This window comes from Thamnophis elegans, chromosome 6, assembly GCF_009769535.1.
Source record: "Thamnophis elegans isolate rThaEle1 chromosome 6, rThaEle1.pri, whole genome shotgun sequence".
In the NCBI taxonomy this organism is placed as follows: domain Eukaryota; kingdom Metazoa; phylum Chordata; class Lepidosauria; order Squamata; family Colubridae; genus Thamnophis; species Thamnophis elegans.
The window spans coordinates 24,924,036-24,938,304 of NC_045546.1; the positions used below are offsets into that span (position 1 = coordinate 24,924,036).

The following is a 14,269-nucleotide window of genomic DNA, read 5'->3' on the forward strand; positions in this document are numbered from 1 at the left end:
GTTTACTAGATGAACAATCAGTAAGTAAACAATATCCCAATGAAGAAACTACCAGTTCAGAGAAACAAGCTAATAGTAAACAAAAACCTAATCAAGGAACCACCAAGACCACTCCCATCAACACTGATCCAGGGCAAGCGGCTAGTAAGAAAAACATACTCCCTTCTAGCACCTATGATGTTACCTGGTTTGGTAATGAAACACCTGCAAGAAAACAACCAAGTTCAGTGAGCACTAAGGATCCCATAATAGCAAAAACTGCACAATAACAGAAAACATACCCATATTAACCTGAGTGGGCCTCAACTACTGTAGCTGAAGGCCTGGATGAAGAATCAGGCCCTTTTGGCTGGTATTTTATCCATTCCTTGGATGAGAAAAAACTAAAATTCAATTAAGCAAAAGTGGTATTGTAGTGTATTTTGTATTCTTTTGCACAGAACTGAAGAGATAAGTTTTCTCTGGATCGTTTTTTGCAAAGTTCTATCTAATGTTCAAAGTTTCTCTTTTGGTCGAGCTTTGTACACAATAGTTTGGTGAAAATTGAAATAAGAGACAACATGGTTATTAAAATTTTTAATTTTTTTTAAAAACAGATTTAATGATATACATGTACCCATCCGTCTTGAATGTGTGAAATTTGCCAGTCACTGCCTTATGAACCATCCAGATCTAGCAAAAGATCTAACAGGTATCAATTAATATCAGAGTAAAAGAAATTCTCTTCTATTTTTAGTTATATGGTGAAAAAAACTATACTTTTAAAATATAAAATACTTAAATACGATGGTAACTTTATAAAGAGTCATTCTCTTTAGTGTCCTCTGCAAGTTTTATAACTCTCCCTATGAGTCTCTGTCCCTAGAACCATCAGATGTTCAAGTTTGACAGTTTTAATATGACCATGTAAATACATTATTTCTCTATCTCTGTCTGTCTGTCTTTCTGTTGCTATCCATCCATCCTATAGATGTACAATTTTCTTACATAGATATTACCCAGACTTGTTCTTCAAGTATTATTTGTTATTTTTTGAAACTAAAACATGCCAATTTATGACATAATACACTTTAGCCCTTTAAGTAAAAACCTTAATAAATAAAATAAAAATAATTAACAAAATAAATTTATTAAAAATAAAACCAAAAGGAAATAAATTAAAAAGGCAGACTTTATGGATCACTAGGTTTTTTTCTGCTGTCAGTTTTCTGTGTTTCTAATAATCCAACTGATATGTATTAGGGAACGTGATATTATTACTTGATACATATACTTGCATTTTGCAACCAATAAAAATCTGTCATAAATTTCTTCTTTAAAAAATAAACCAGATAATTTCTGTCTTCATTTCAGTTATTTTATCCAGTAAATTGCAGTGAAAGTGTTTACATATACACTGTATCTTGGTTGACAATGGTAATTGGGACTGGCAACGCTGTCACTAAGTGACATGGTCATAAAGATGTGACCATGCTGACTTATGATGGCATATCCAGTTGCAATCACTATATGAGTCCTGGGTGGATGTTAAACCCAATGTTATGTGTTCACCATTTCCTGCCAGCTTCCCCTCTGACTTTGCTTGTCAGAAGCTGACAGAAGGTCACAAATGGTGATCATATGACTGAAGAATATTGCAACAGTTGTAATTGCAAGTTGTTGCCAAGGGCCCAAATCATGACCGTATAATTATGGGGATGCTGCAGCAATTGCACCTTGGAAGGCCAGTCGTAGGCCGACTGTCCAGAGCAGTCATAACTTCAAACAGTTGCTGAATGAGTGATCATTAACCAAGAATTGCCTGTAAAATAATCAAAATGCAGAACTAAATTTAAATACATTTAATGATGTTTAATTGGATGCAGTTTTAGTTCATATTTTGATTCTCTTCAAAAGCATTATTTTGACAAAATAAACACTGCCATCAATGCCGTGACAAACTATTTTGTGCAAGAAAGAAAAATAATGTAATATTCAAATCAAAATTTTTAGAACAGAAATAGATTGTTTCAGCCTAACAATGTTTAACAGAGAAACATGTGGATTATTATATTCCTTTGAATCACAGAAACATAATCTGTTAGCATAAACTGCCTTTATCAGTGTCATATCTAAATAAGCTGTTGATATTACATTGAGACATAAGCATGAATACCCTCCTGTACTTTGACATCTTAGGTTCTGCAAAAACAAATCCAGATGTTTCAAATTGCTGGTCTGGGAGAATTAAACAAATCTTAATCAGTAATAAGCAAGCAGAGTTTTCCCTGTTTGAAAAATGTAATAGGACAGGAGTCTTTGTGCACATGTGTGTATATGTGTGTGGTCTTTGTGTTAAACACAGAGATCATAATATCACCATGATGCATTTCTTTCAATCCTATGAAAGAACAAGTACCACATGTCTTAAGCTATAAATTGTGGAGCTATAAATTTAAACATTTATCAGAGAGAGGGGAAAGAATGATTTAATACGGTGCTTTGCTTTATTACTTTTCTTTGTGATGGAAATTACGATGCAACACCAATCCTTTAATAGGTTCTTGTTATAATTGTTAGGGAGAGAATGAAAATTCCTTCCAAGTGACTTAATTTATTTTTCCCATTAGTGACATTGTTGTTCATAATAATTCAACAACTAAGTTTGATTTTATTTAGAGAAAAAAGGAAATGGCTATGATGGCATATTTTATAATATATGACTCTATTTTTAGAGGAATTATCTTCATAAGTGTATATTGCAAGTATTCAACTTAATGATATAACATTTCAGTTAATACGTGTTTTATATACAATACATATTTTATGTATTATGTACAGAATATCTTAAAGTGAGATCTCATGACCCTGAAGAAGCTATTAGGCATGATGTTATTGTATCAATAGTTACTGCTGCTAAGAAAGATCTCCTACTTGTGAATGATCATCTACTTAATTTTGTGAGAGAACGGACACTTGACAAACGGGTAAGTTTGTTGGTTAATTACAGACTGTTAATGGCTAATCAGTTTGTTAAATTTGTTTTTAAAAAATCCTTTATTGTTAATGCCGCCAATAGCATGTTCATATACTTTGATTTTCTACTCTGCATGGATACTTTTTGTACAGTCAGTCCTAGACATATGAGCCCCAAATTTTTGTTGCTAGGCAAGACAGTTGTGAGTTTTGCCCCATTTTACAACCTTTCTTGCCACAGAAAGTGAATCACTGCAGTTGCTAAATTAATAACCCGGTTGTTAAGTGAATCTGGTTCCCCATTGACTTTGTTTGTCAGAAGGACACAAAAGGCAATCAAATGACCCTGGGACACTGAACCATGATTAATACCTGCCAGTTGCCAAAACATCCAAATCTTGATGACATGATCACAGAGATGTTGCAACAGGCGTAAGTGTGAAAAATGTTTAGTGCCATTGTAGCTTCGAATAGTCATTAAATGAATGATTTTAAATTGAGAACTTCCTATACAAAACTTGCTTACACGTTAAGTTACCCCAGTAAACTGTTTCTTAGCGTTACAGACTTTTGACTCCTACAAGAATATTTTGCCGTTCGAAAGGGCCTTCTGTTATATCTCAAGCAGTGAGATATTATTTCATGTGCATAAATCTTATTTTAATTGACATTGGCTATGTTGTATGAACTGTGTTCCACTTTTTATGTTGCAATTTGTACTTCTCTTAGACTTAGAACATCAATAGTAAAAGATTTTTTTTTTACTCTTAGCATGCTGTTGCATTCCATGTACTAAAGAATTTTTCTGAAATCCTGCCATGATAAATTTGAAACTGTTTATCAGAGGTGTGCAAAAAAATTAATGGTCAAAACAGATGCTCTGACCCTGAAATGAACAATTCCGAGTGAATGAACTGGCCGTTTTGAATGGTTCTTTTTATGCATATAGTAAGAATATTGCTGTATATGTTCAATGTTTATAGTAGCCTTTTTAATAAACGTTGGGGAGGCTCTTATTATGTATTATTATTTTAGTGGAGGGTGAGAAAAGAAGCTATGATGGGACTTGCACAGATATACAAGAAATATTCTTTACAGTCAGAAGCTGGAAAAGAAGCTGCTAAACAAATTGCTTGGATTAAGGACAAATTATTACATATATATTACCAAAACAGTATTGATGATCGGTAAGTTATCTTCAGTTTTTTAAAATAAAAAAGACACTTCTGTCCCAAAGTTTGGAAAATAATGACAAAAAAGGAAAAAATGAGACATAATGCAGGAAGAAATATACTAGGAGGTCATTTTAATTCATACGAATTTCATTTATTTTTTAACAACATTCTGAACATTGCATGATCACCTATTTTAGACCTCTAGAAACTAGACATTATTAAAGGAAATCTTTGGACTCATGGCATGTTATTAGATAGTATAATGCTGTTCTAAATCTATGTACAATCTTTTTTTTAAAATCAATAAGTCAATACACCTGAACTGTACCATAGAATTCTTAAGGTTTCCAATTATATTAACTAGGTTGTCCAAACTCTTGAGTTTGTGTGCTGTAATATCAATATAACATTTATATTAATTATTTTTCCACTTATGTTTGAAGCAATTCTATAATGCATTTTTATTCTGTTGTTGAAATGATTTTTAAATAAGTCAGAATTTGAAATTCAGTAAAATCATTATTTGACCATGACTTATTCTTTTTTAAAATAGCTTTTAAAAACTCCAATTTATTAACTCCTAAAATCTTTGAGAAATGTGGATAATTTAGAAAAAGAAATTTAGTAGTTGAGTGAAAACAGGAAAAATGATGGCACATGAAACATTAGGACTTGAATAATAACTATTGGTGACTGATATCTTTTACTTTTATCCAATCCCTTTTTCATGCTATTCAACTTGATAATTGCTGTACAAGCTATTGTTATTGTTCTATCAATGACTTCCATTGCAGTGTTCCCCCACTGTAGGTGATCATGGCCTAAGTTTTGACTTCAATATTAATTTTGATATTTTTCTGAAACTTGTTATTGGTAATTTTCTTTTAGATTGCTGGTAGAACGAATCTTTGCTCAGTATATGGTTCCACACAATTTGGAAACAAATGAAAGGATGAAATGCTTATACTATCTTTATGCAACACTTGATTCTAATGCTGTTAAGTATGTATTCAATTACAGATATGTAGCTATGAAATATTTTGATTGCAAATGTAATTGATAGTTTTGATTGAGAGAAATATAGATTAAAGCCAATTAATTTTACAAAGGCCTTTATCTTGTTTTTCAATAGTTTATTATCAAACAAATATTTTATATTTGGAACTAAATTTTTAGTTCTTATTAGTAAATAAAATGCCTCAATAAAAGTGTGATATGTCCTCATTATACACATATCTTTCCACCCTTAAAAAAAATCTTTCCATTTCTTTAAGTTTCTATTCAACCTTACTCATTATGTATAGATTTGAAGGAGGCGGGTGGTAGAGAATGGTGGTAGATGGAAAATTTGTTTTTGCCAGTGGAGTATGTTGCAACACTTGCATATAGCCCACATCTTCATTTCAGTTGTATTCTCTTATATCATTAAAATAGGAACCACTCATTATTCTTTAATTGATAACTTGAATCTTTTGTATGCTTTCTTTAATGGATTATAATTCTAAAGATGGAGATATCTCCACATAAATGCCTTATAGGTAGTCCTCACTTAAGGATCACATTGATTCTAGGTATCTAAAGCTATGAATTATTTTTCTTGTCTAATTAAATTTATAAGCCCCAAAAGAGGGTGGTATCTATTATTTGAAAGGAGAATCCTCTAACCCAATAATACTTCTTGTACATGGTTTATATCACTATTATGGGAGCAGCAATTCAACACATGTTGAACCTACCAGACAACTTTTTAAAAAAAGTTTGGTAGTGAATGAAATTAGAGACAAGTGTGTTTTTATCTAATATCTGTAGTACATGTAATCCTCAAGTTACACTAAGAACTTGGAGTGGAATTTCCATCACTATGCAATCCAGTTGAAAAGCATGCTGTCATGGGATCACATTGCTTAGCAACAACAGGAGGAGTTTCTTACTTATAAAATTTATAAGGTCTAGTCAGTTTCAAAAAAGATTATTGCATCACTTATTTTTTATACTTTGTTATTTTTATGATTAGGGCATTGAATGAAATGTGGAAATGTCAAAACTTGCTGAGGCATCAAGTAAAAGATTTGGTTGATTTAATCAAACAGACAAAGGTAGGTTCATTTTCTTCTGAATTTTTTATATGTATCTAATATTTTCAAGACTTCCGCTTGAATTTTATTTCACTGTCAGAAGGAATACTTTTTGGATTTATTTTTAAAATGATAATATGACAGTAAAACTTTGCTATATGCCAATGTTTTCTATCCCAAATTCTTGAAATAATTTTAGTGTGCTTAATTTTGTGAGAAACTGTCTTAAGCCATTTATTTTATTGACTTAGTGTAATATCATGATTATTCATCCTTAAAGCAGTTTACAGATGAATAAATAAACAGGTAAAAATCCAGGCAGCAACTTGAAACTAACAAGTCTCTTTGATGTCCTTGCCCTTTAAATTATATAGAAAGATATAAAGCAACACATCTACTTCCAATATTATATCTACTTTCACCAATGAGTTTCATCCCAATATAAGATCCATTGCAGTAGCAAGAGCACCCTAGGGAATGATTTACTTTCTGATAAAGGATATTCTCTCCATGGAAGCTATTTTTTAAATAAATAAGGCTTCTGACAAACTTTCCCCCAATATATTATGTTTCAATGAATATTGGAGTGTTCCATTTTTCTTCTGCTTGGTGTGGCCTGATCTTCTTTGAAAGACTCTGTCTTAGGAATTATTTTCAAACAGCAAACCTATATTTAAAAAAACCTTTAATGTAGGACCAAGAAGAGGTTCAAATTCTCAATAATAATGGGTATTTGTACACTCCAGTCTTCAGTTGCTTGCCTCTCATGTGTAAATGGCTAGAAATAATGCCAGCTTAAGAAAAAGTACCAGTTTTCAAGCTTGCTCTCTGCTTCAATCACAGTGATAATTAGACCTAATATATATAAGGGGGGGGGGTTTCTTTCTTCACATCTAGTTGGACTATTATCACTACAACTTTCATCTGATTTCCAGCATTTTGCCACTAAAAATTAAAAATATCCCTTTAAAGTCCATAAAAAACTATCTATGAAGAACTATTGCCTTCTCTAATTTTCATTCACGACTATTTGAATTTTGGGTGATGCCAAATGAATGGCACTTATACCCAGTCTCTGAAGTTTCAGTCGTTGCAGCATCCCTGTGGTTATATAATCAAAACCTGCCCTTACTTAAAACCACAGAGGCACTTCAACCCCCTCACTTCACCCCTCCCCCCATCTCTCCTCTTTTGGTCACTCTGCACAATGGCAGCCCTTGGCAAATTGTCTGCTTTGTAAGATTCTGAGGTCTTTTGAAATTTCAAGAAATATCTGCATCTGCTATTCTCCAAATCATGGATGCCATTCTTCTAATTTTTCAGAAGGACTCAGAAGTTTTCCAATGGCTTTCTGAAGCATCACAAGAACATTGGCAATTTGGAGAATGGTAGCTGCAGTCTTCTTGTGAGGTTTTGGAAGGCCTCAAAAGCCCAACAAAGCATTACAAAAATGGCCTGCACTATTTGGAGAAAAGCACAAGCTATCTTGAGAAGAAGGTTTGGCATGGCCAACAGCTGCCTCACATAGGTCCAGGACAGGCATTATTTGTCAGCAGTAGAAAAATGACAATGAAAGTCAGCAGGACATGCAGAGCACAGGATGATTAGAACTTTCCACTATGGTGCTTGGCTGACTGGTTGTGGTGTGGGATTTGAGCTGGTAATTGTTGGTGGTGACTGTGCTGTCAGTCTGGCCTCTATTTCAGTCCCAGTGTCACTGCTGAGAAGTACTGAGGATATTTTAATATATGAAAAATATAGGTGGGTAGGAGAGCTTGAAGAGGAGGCAGACCCTTAACTTACTGAAAATCAGGTCTGGTAGTGGTTTAGATCATGTTGGGTTCTCACTTAATAATCAGTGGGATTTGGTTAACAACAGCAATAGGGACTGCTGGGATTGCCACAACTAAGCAATGCAGTCATGTGAAATTGTGCTGTTGAACTGCATTGTTAGCAACAGAAATTCCAGTCTCAATTACTGTTGTAACTTGAAAACTACTAGGGTTCAGGTTTATAACTATAATAATAATTGGGATTATATTATAACTTTAACATAATCCAGTACCATAATCTCTTCAGAATTTCTATGAAGAACTACACATTAAAAAGGATTTTCAATAAAAAAAGTTTTGAGAATATGACTGAAACAGATATTGGATTAGTTTCAGTGTAATATTAATATATTTCATCTACATGTCAGCAGTAATATAAAACTGTCCGTATTAATATAATTTCCTCATATTGAATCTGATATGTATTATTTCTATATTAAGAATATTTATAGTCAGATGATGTCAAGTCATAGTAGGATATTTTTAATATGTGAAAGCACATATATGCATTTGTATGTTTACATATTGATCAGTGAATCATAGACCTGTTGAAATACATTGCTTAGCTCACATTAAGGGGATTTGTTATGGATTCAAAGATCAAAAGTAATATGTGGAATATTTTCACATTTATCATGTTCCTGAAACTATCAAGGGCTATAGAAATGTCAAAAATATTTGATGTCCTTCAGCCTGTTAAAGCAGCAGAATCCATGAAGTAGTTTACCTAAATTATCTCTGAAAGTCTTTAAAGCAGATCATGCAGAATTCTGACAGGTAATCATGCTTTATTTTGTCTGTTCTTGTCTGATAAGGAATATAATTTAATTCCAAGAAACTACCCCATTTATGTTTAATCCCCTGCAAAACTTTGTAGACATATCCTTTCCTATTTGAAGTTCAGGATTTATAGGCTTTTTACGATGGTCTGTATTGTTAGACAGTTCTGCAGGTTAGCTCATGTTCTCAAAAAATTAAAAATTGCAACTCGAAATATTGTCTCTTTCATCTTCCTCTGGTGGCAAAAATATGAAAACCGAGTACCTTACTCAGTATATTTAACTTTAGCATTTTGAGAAATTTAATACCAATCTGGTTAGGCAAGATATTATAACAAGAAATCCCAACAGCTTTTTGCTACTGATCATATCAGCTAAATTAGTACATTGACCGCTCTACGGTATGCTAACTAAATAGCATGTTCCCAGCATCCCCAGTTAATCAAGGAGTCAATTTCAACTAAAATTACATAGCCATCCATTTTTCTAGAGGTTTTTTTGTAATATAATGTACAGCTAAAAAGAGTGGGGGAGGGGGAAATCAATGAATTATTAGAATTATGTTGCATTTAATGCAGAGTTCTAAGTTATTTAGAACTTAGAACTAAATAACTTAGAACTTATACATAGATGTACCCATCACCCTATACATCCTCTATCTTCTCCCATTGTTTCTGATTGGTGATTCCATCAAGTTATTTAAAACATTACAATGCTTTAGTTATTATTTTTACATGGAAAATATCCTGCTTAAAACCATATTTTAAAGAAGTTTGCCTTGTTATGTGCCATGCAATATATGGGGAAGCCATTCTTGCTTAAGTTTAGTTAAACTACTGCTCCGTATTTCTGTGTTTCCCCAAAAACAAGACAGGGTCTTATTTTCCTTTGACCCCTGAAATAAGTGCTTGGCCTTATTTTCAGGGCTGTCTTATTATTTTTGAGGTGCAGGAGGTGGAGAGCATTGTAACCTGCTGCTGCGTTGCAATATTTTCTGGGAGGGCTTATTTTTGGGGGAGGACTTTTTTAAGTGAATGCTCTCAAAAGCCCAATTGGGCCTATTATCTGGAGAGGTTTTATTTTTAGGGAAACAGGATATTATTGATTTTCTTATTGCTGCATGTTTCAAAGTTTGATTTCCAGGTTTGATAATGTACATATCTTTTTTCCCTTGGGTGCCACAGTGGTCCTCATGGCTTTTAGCATATATAGTATGTTATCCTATTGACATTGGAGATTCAAGAATTATAGGGAGCTCGTAAGATGATTATACTGTAGGATGTTAATCCATTCCCTCACGGTTTTATTTATATATGTGTTTATATTGTTTTTAAGTGTTGTTTTACATTTCTTTTAATGGATTGTTTTACAATATGCCTCACACAGTCATGATTGTGAGATGGATCAGTATATAAATTTATTTGATAAATAAATATATGTGAATAAATAACAAATTGTTATGCTTATTCTAGAAATATAGTAGAAAAACTGGGTTTTCAATTCAAACTTTGTTTTTTTAATATTTTTGTAAATAATGCTGGATATTTTTTAGTATTTGTTTTTTATTTATTGATTGATTTTCCACATTCATGAGCTGCTGATCTCCCTCAGAGAAGGGCTGTGGGTGCTGTACAATAAAACATTAATATATACAAACAGTATATAAAAGTTGAAATGATATAAGTAGACGAGGATGATGACTATCCCAAAGGTGCTTTTTCAAGAGGCAACTGGATATTCTTTGTTTTTCTTTGAAGACATTTTGCTTCTCATCAAGAAGCTTCTTCAGCATCTTTAGGGCAACCATGATGTGGATGACTAAAAATCTCCATAGACAAGGATAATGATTAAATACTATTAAAATTAATTTTAAAATGGGGGTGGTGGTGCTCAGGCACTAGACAGCCCCACGGCTGTGTGCTTCTCTGTGCTCCGCGTGCTCGGCAGCAGGGCCATATTTTGACTCCTGTTCAGAAGTCTAGGAAGTAGGAGCCAGTCTCACCTCTGGGGGAAGAATATTCCCCAGGGTGGGGCAAAGCAGTGAAGGCTCTCTTCCTGGATCCTGTCAATCAGAATTCTTTAACTAGTTGTAGATCTTCAGAGGTTTGAAGTGGGACAGCATGCTTTATGACAGTGTTTCTCAACCTTGGCAACTTTTAAGATATGTAGACTTCAACTCCCAGAATTGGAAAATCAAGAATCACTGCTTAGGGAGTAAAGTTTTGCTTTTTGTCATTATTCTAACTTTATTTGTGTTCACTTTGTATGATAAATCCATCTGATCCATGTATTTGTTTTTACATATTTCTTCCCGTGTCTGCTCCATCATGTTTCCCATCATGATGTAAAATAAAAATGAAATTTTACCATGGTTTTCAGCATTTTTAAAAGCCTTTGATTCAATAGGTGGCAGCACCTAGTTGACCTTTGCTAATCTCAGAAACTAAGTAGGATTGGATGGGGAAACCATCTCAGAACTCCAAGGCTATAGGCTAGCAGAAAAAGTAATGGGCAAACTAGTCCCATAATGGTGCCAAGTAAACCACATGGGTATAGTTATTAAAAGTCAAACTTCAGTTCAAGATGGAGGGGTTTTTTGTTTATTTTTCAGCATTATATATGTAATATATGCATCTGGCTTTAAATAAGTACATATTTTATTGTTGGCTTTTGTTATGGTTTTTAAATAAGTTGTTGACTGGACTGTTGGTTTCTGTTGAAAGGATGAAAAAAGTATTAATGAATACAATATATTTTTCTGCTACTTTTTGGTCCAAGAACTGGTTTTCAAAAATTGCAGTAAAAGATAATTTTGTTACAAATGCATAATTGTCTAGTTTACTTGAAAATATACAATAAACTAAATTTAAAACAATCTATTGACACATTTCCAGTTCTGTATAATTTATTTATTAATGTAAAGGAATTATCTTACCTATTACTGAAAGTGTGTAAAGTATTAAATTGTATTATAAAGCCTGTCATTGAAGACCTTTTTTAAATTTCCAGTCGGATGCCAGCAGCAAAGCTATATTTTCCAAAGTGATGGTAATAACAAGTAAGTTTTTTTCTATATTTTAAGTTTAATATTTGAGAAAATATTACTTATGTATTGATATTTTCAATCATTCTGGTTTTTTCCTAGCTTTGAGTAAGTAACCTTTGAAATGGATTAAAGCAAGTTGAATAACACTAACGTTATCTTGCAATCTAATACAATTAATACATTAAAACATAAATAGATTCATTTTTCGATTGATTTAGTTGAAAGTTTGCTTCCCTTAAATAGTTTGTATGGAATTATTAAAGATATTCAACATTGTGTTCAGGTTGGAATATTATGATTAGAATTTCTAATAATATTTTTTAGGCTATAGATCTATTATTAAATATCTGAAGTTAAAGGTATTTTTTTAAACAATGGCAGAGAAATACCGTATAGCAATACATTAGTTAAATTCTGCTGGGAAACAATATTTTAGCATCTTTTTAATGTTATGATAGCTTGCCCCTCCTGCTCATAGGGCTCTTGGATTATTTATAATCTTAACAAAATATATTTTCTGTTTGTATAATCTATTCTTACTTTATATTTTTTTTATTTAATTCTTCATGCTGCTTCAGTCACATACAACTCAAAGCGTGAAACTTTTTTTGCTTGTTATGTGGCAAAAGCTTTAAAAGCACCAGAACCTTTCTCTTGTTTTACACTGTATGAACCTGTTTACACCTCACTTTATGAAATAGCTAAATTTATTAAGATATCATTACATACATATTTGTGCCTTGTTCCTTCTATTTATTTAATTTTATGTTGTATTATATCAGTAAAGAGTGCCAGTTATAGTAGAAAAGCTTTATTTAATGATTAGCTTTTTGTTTTATTTCTATAAAGGAAATTTGCCAGATCCTGGCAAAGCGCAGGATTTCATGAAGAAATTTACTCAAGTTCTGGAAGATGACGACAAAATAAAGCATCAGTTGGAAATGCTTGTTAGCCCAACTTGTTCATGCAAACAAGCTGAAGGATGTGTGGTAAGAATAAATGTTAAAATATAACTTAAAGTATTTGGGGTTATTAAATTGTCTGTCTTCTAATGTGCTCCAAATTATTATTGCAGCGTGAAATTACAAAGAAGTTAGGCAATCCCAAGCAACCTACAAACCCTTTTCTGGAAATGGTAAAGTTCCTTTTAGAGAGGATAGCTCCCGTGCATATTGACACCGAATCCATCAGGTATTTATTTTCACTTATGTTGGAATTAAAATGAAATGAAACCGAAAAAACACATTCTATAAAAGTGCTTTAAGTTAACATCCTGTGCAGGGACATGCAGTCACTAGAGGCAGGGGAGGCGGGGCCTCACCTGTCTCCTGAGGGAAAGAAAGAATTTTAAAGAATTTTTTTAAATAATTAAAGCCAGGATAGTTGCTACCAGATTTCAAGTCACAGTGGCTTGGTGTCTGCTCTCAGTGTTAACTATAGGAGGAGGCCAGAGAACTCGAGGCCTCCTTTGCATAAGGAATTTTTTGCCTTTTAAAAGTTAAGAAAGTGTTAAAAAGCAAAAAAAATTGTATGCAAAAGAGGCAATGATTCTCCCGCCTCCTGATCTGGGAGCAGCGAATCATGCCTGTGCAAGGGCACTTGAGCGACTGCGCAATCTAGCAGTTTCCATCGAGGGTGATTCTGGAGAGGTTCTTCAGCAGCAATTTCTTCTCTGCCCGGCATTTTCTACTGGGCAGACCCAGGTCTTGGCGGCTCCCGTAGTGCAAAGTGTCCCGCCGGGCATCGCGGGAGCCACCAAGCACCGACATTCCCGCTGCCCCAGCCTGCAGCCAGCCCAGCACCGAGCGGGGAGGAGGAGGAGGAGAAGAGCGGTGAGTCCTTGGGCTGGCCGGCCGGCTGGCCAGGCAGGGAGCAGGTCGGGGTGGGGGTGGGTGGGCTGGCTGGCTGGGGAGGGGGATCATGGCCGCTCAGATGGCCCCCACCGGCAGCAGCTTGGGTGTCCTGGCTCCATCCAAGCTGCTTGCCGTCACGCTCCACTGCCTTGCCCCCCACCCCGCCTCCTCCAACGAACAATCCTGCTGCCCTGGCCTGCAGCCAGCCCAGCACTGAGCGGGGAGGAGGAGGAGAAGAAGAACAGCGGTGAGTTCTTGTGCCGGCCGGCTGGCCAGGCGAGGAGCAGGTCGGGCGGGGGGTGGGCTGGCTGGCTGGGGAGGGGGGATCATGGCTGCTCAGGTGGCCCCCTCCCCAGCCAGCCAGCAAGCCCACCCACCCCCTGCCCGACCTGCTCCCGACCTGCTGCCCGCCTGGCCGGCCGACCGGCACAAGGACTCACCGCTCTTCTTCTTCTCGTCCTCGTCCTCCCTGCTTGGTGCTGGGCTGGCTGCAGGCCAGGGCAGCAGGATTGTTCGTCGGAGGAGGTGGGAGGGGCAAGGCAGTGGAGCGTGAC

General features: G+C 34.9%; 1 protein-coding gene across 1 annotated transcript in view; it reads left to right on the forward strand.

Annotated features, from left to right (window-relative positions):
• Positions 1-14,269, forward strand: part of PDS5B (PDS5 cohesin associated factor B) — a 70,330-nt gene that overhangs the window by 34,190 nt on the left and 21,871 nt on the right. Inside the window, exons 10-17 of the mRNA XM_032219620.1 lie at positions 597-691; positions 2,821-2,966; positions 3,991-4,142; positions 5,019-5,132; positions 6,145-6,226; positions 11,826-11,874; positions 12,712-12,851; positions 12,938-13,053. Coding sequence (XP_032075511.1) covers positions 597-691; positions 2,821-2,966; positions 3,991-4,142; positions 5,019-5,132; positions 6,145-6,226; positions 11,826-11,874; positions 12,712-12,851; positions 12,938-13,053 — 894 coding nt within the window. The remainder of the gene's footprint in view (positions 1-596; positions 692-2,820; positions 2,967-3,990; positions 4,143-5,018; positions 5,133-6,144; positions 6,227-11,825; positions 11,875-12,711; positions 12,852-12,937; positions 13,054-14,269) is intronic.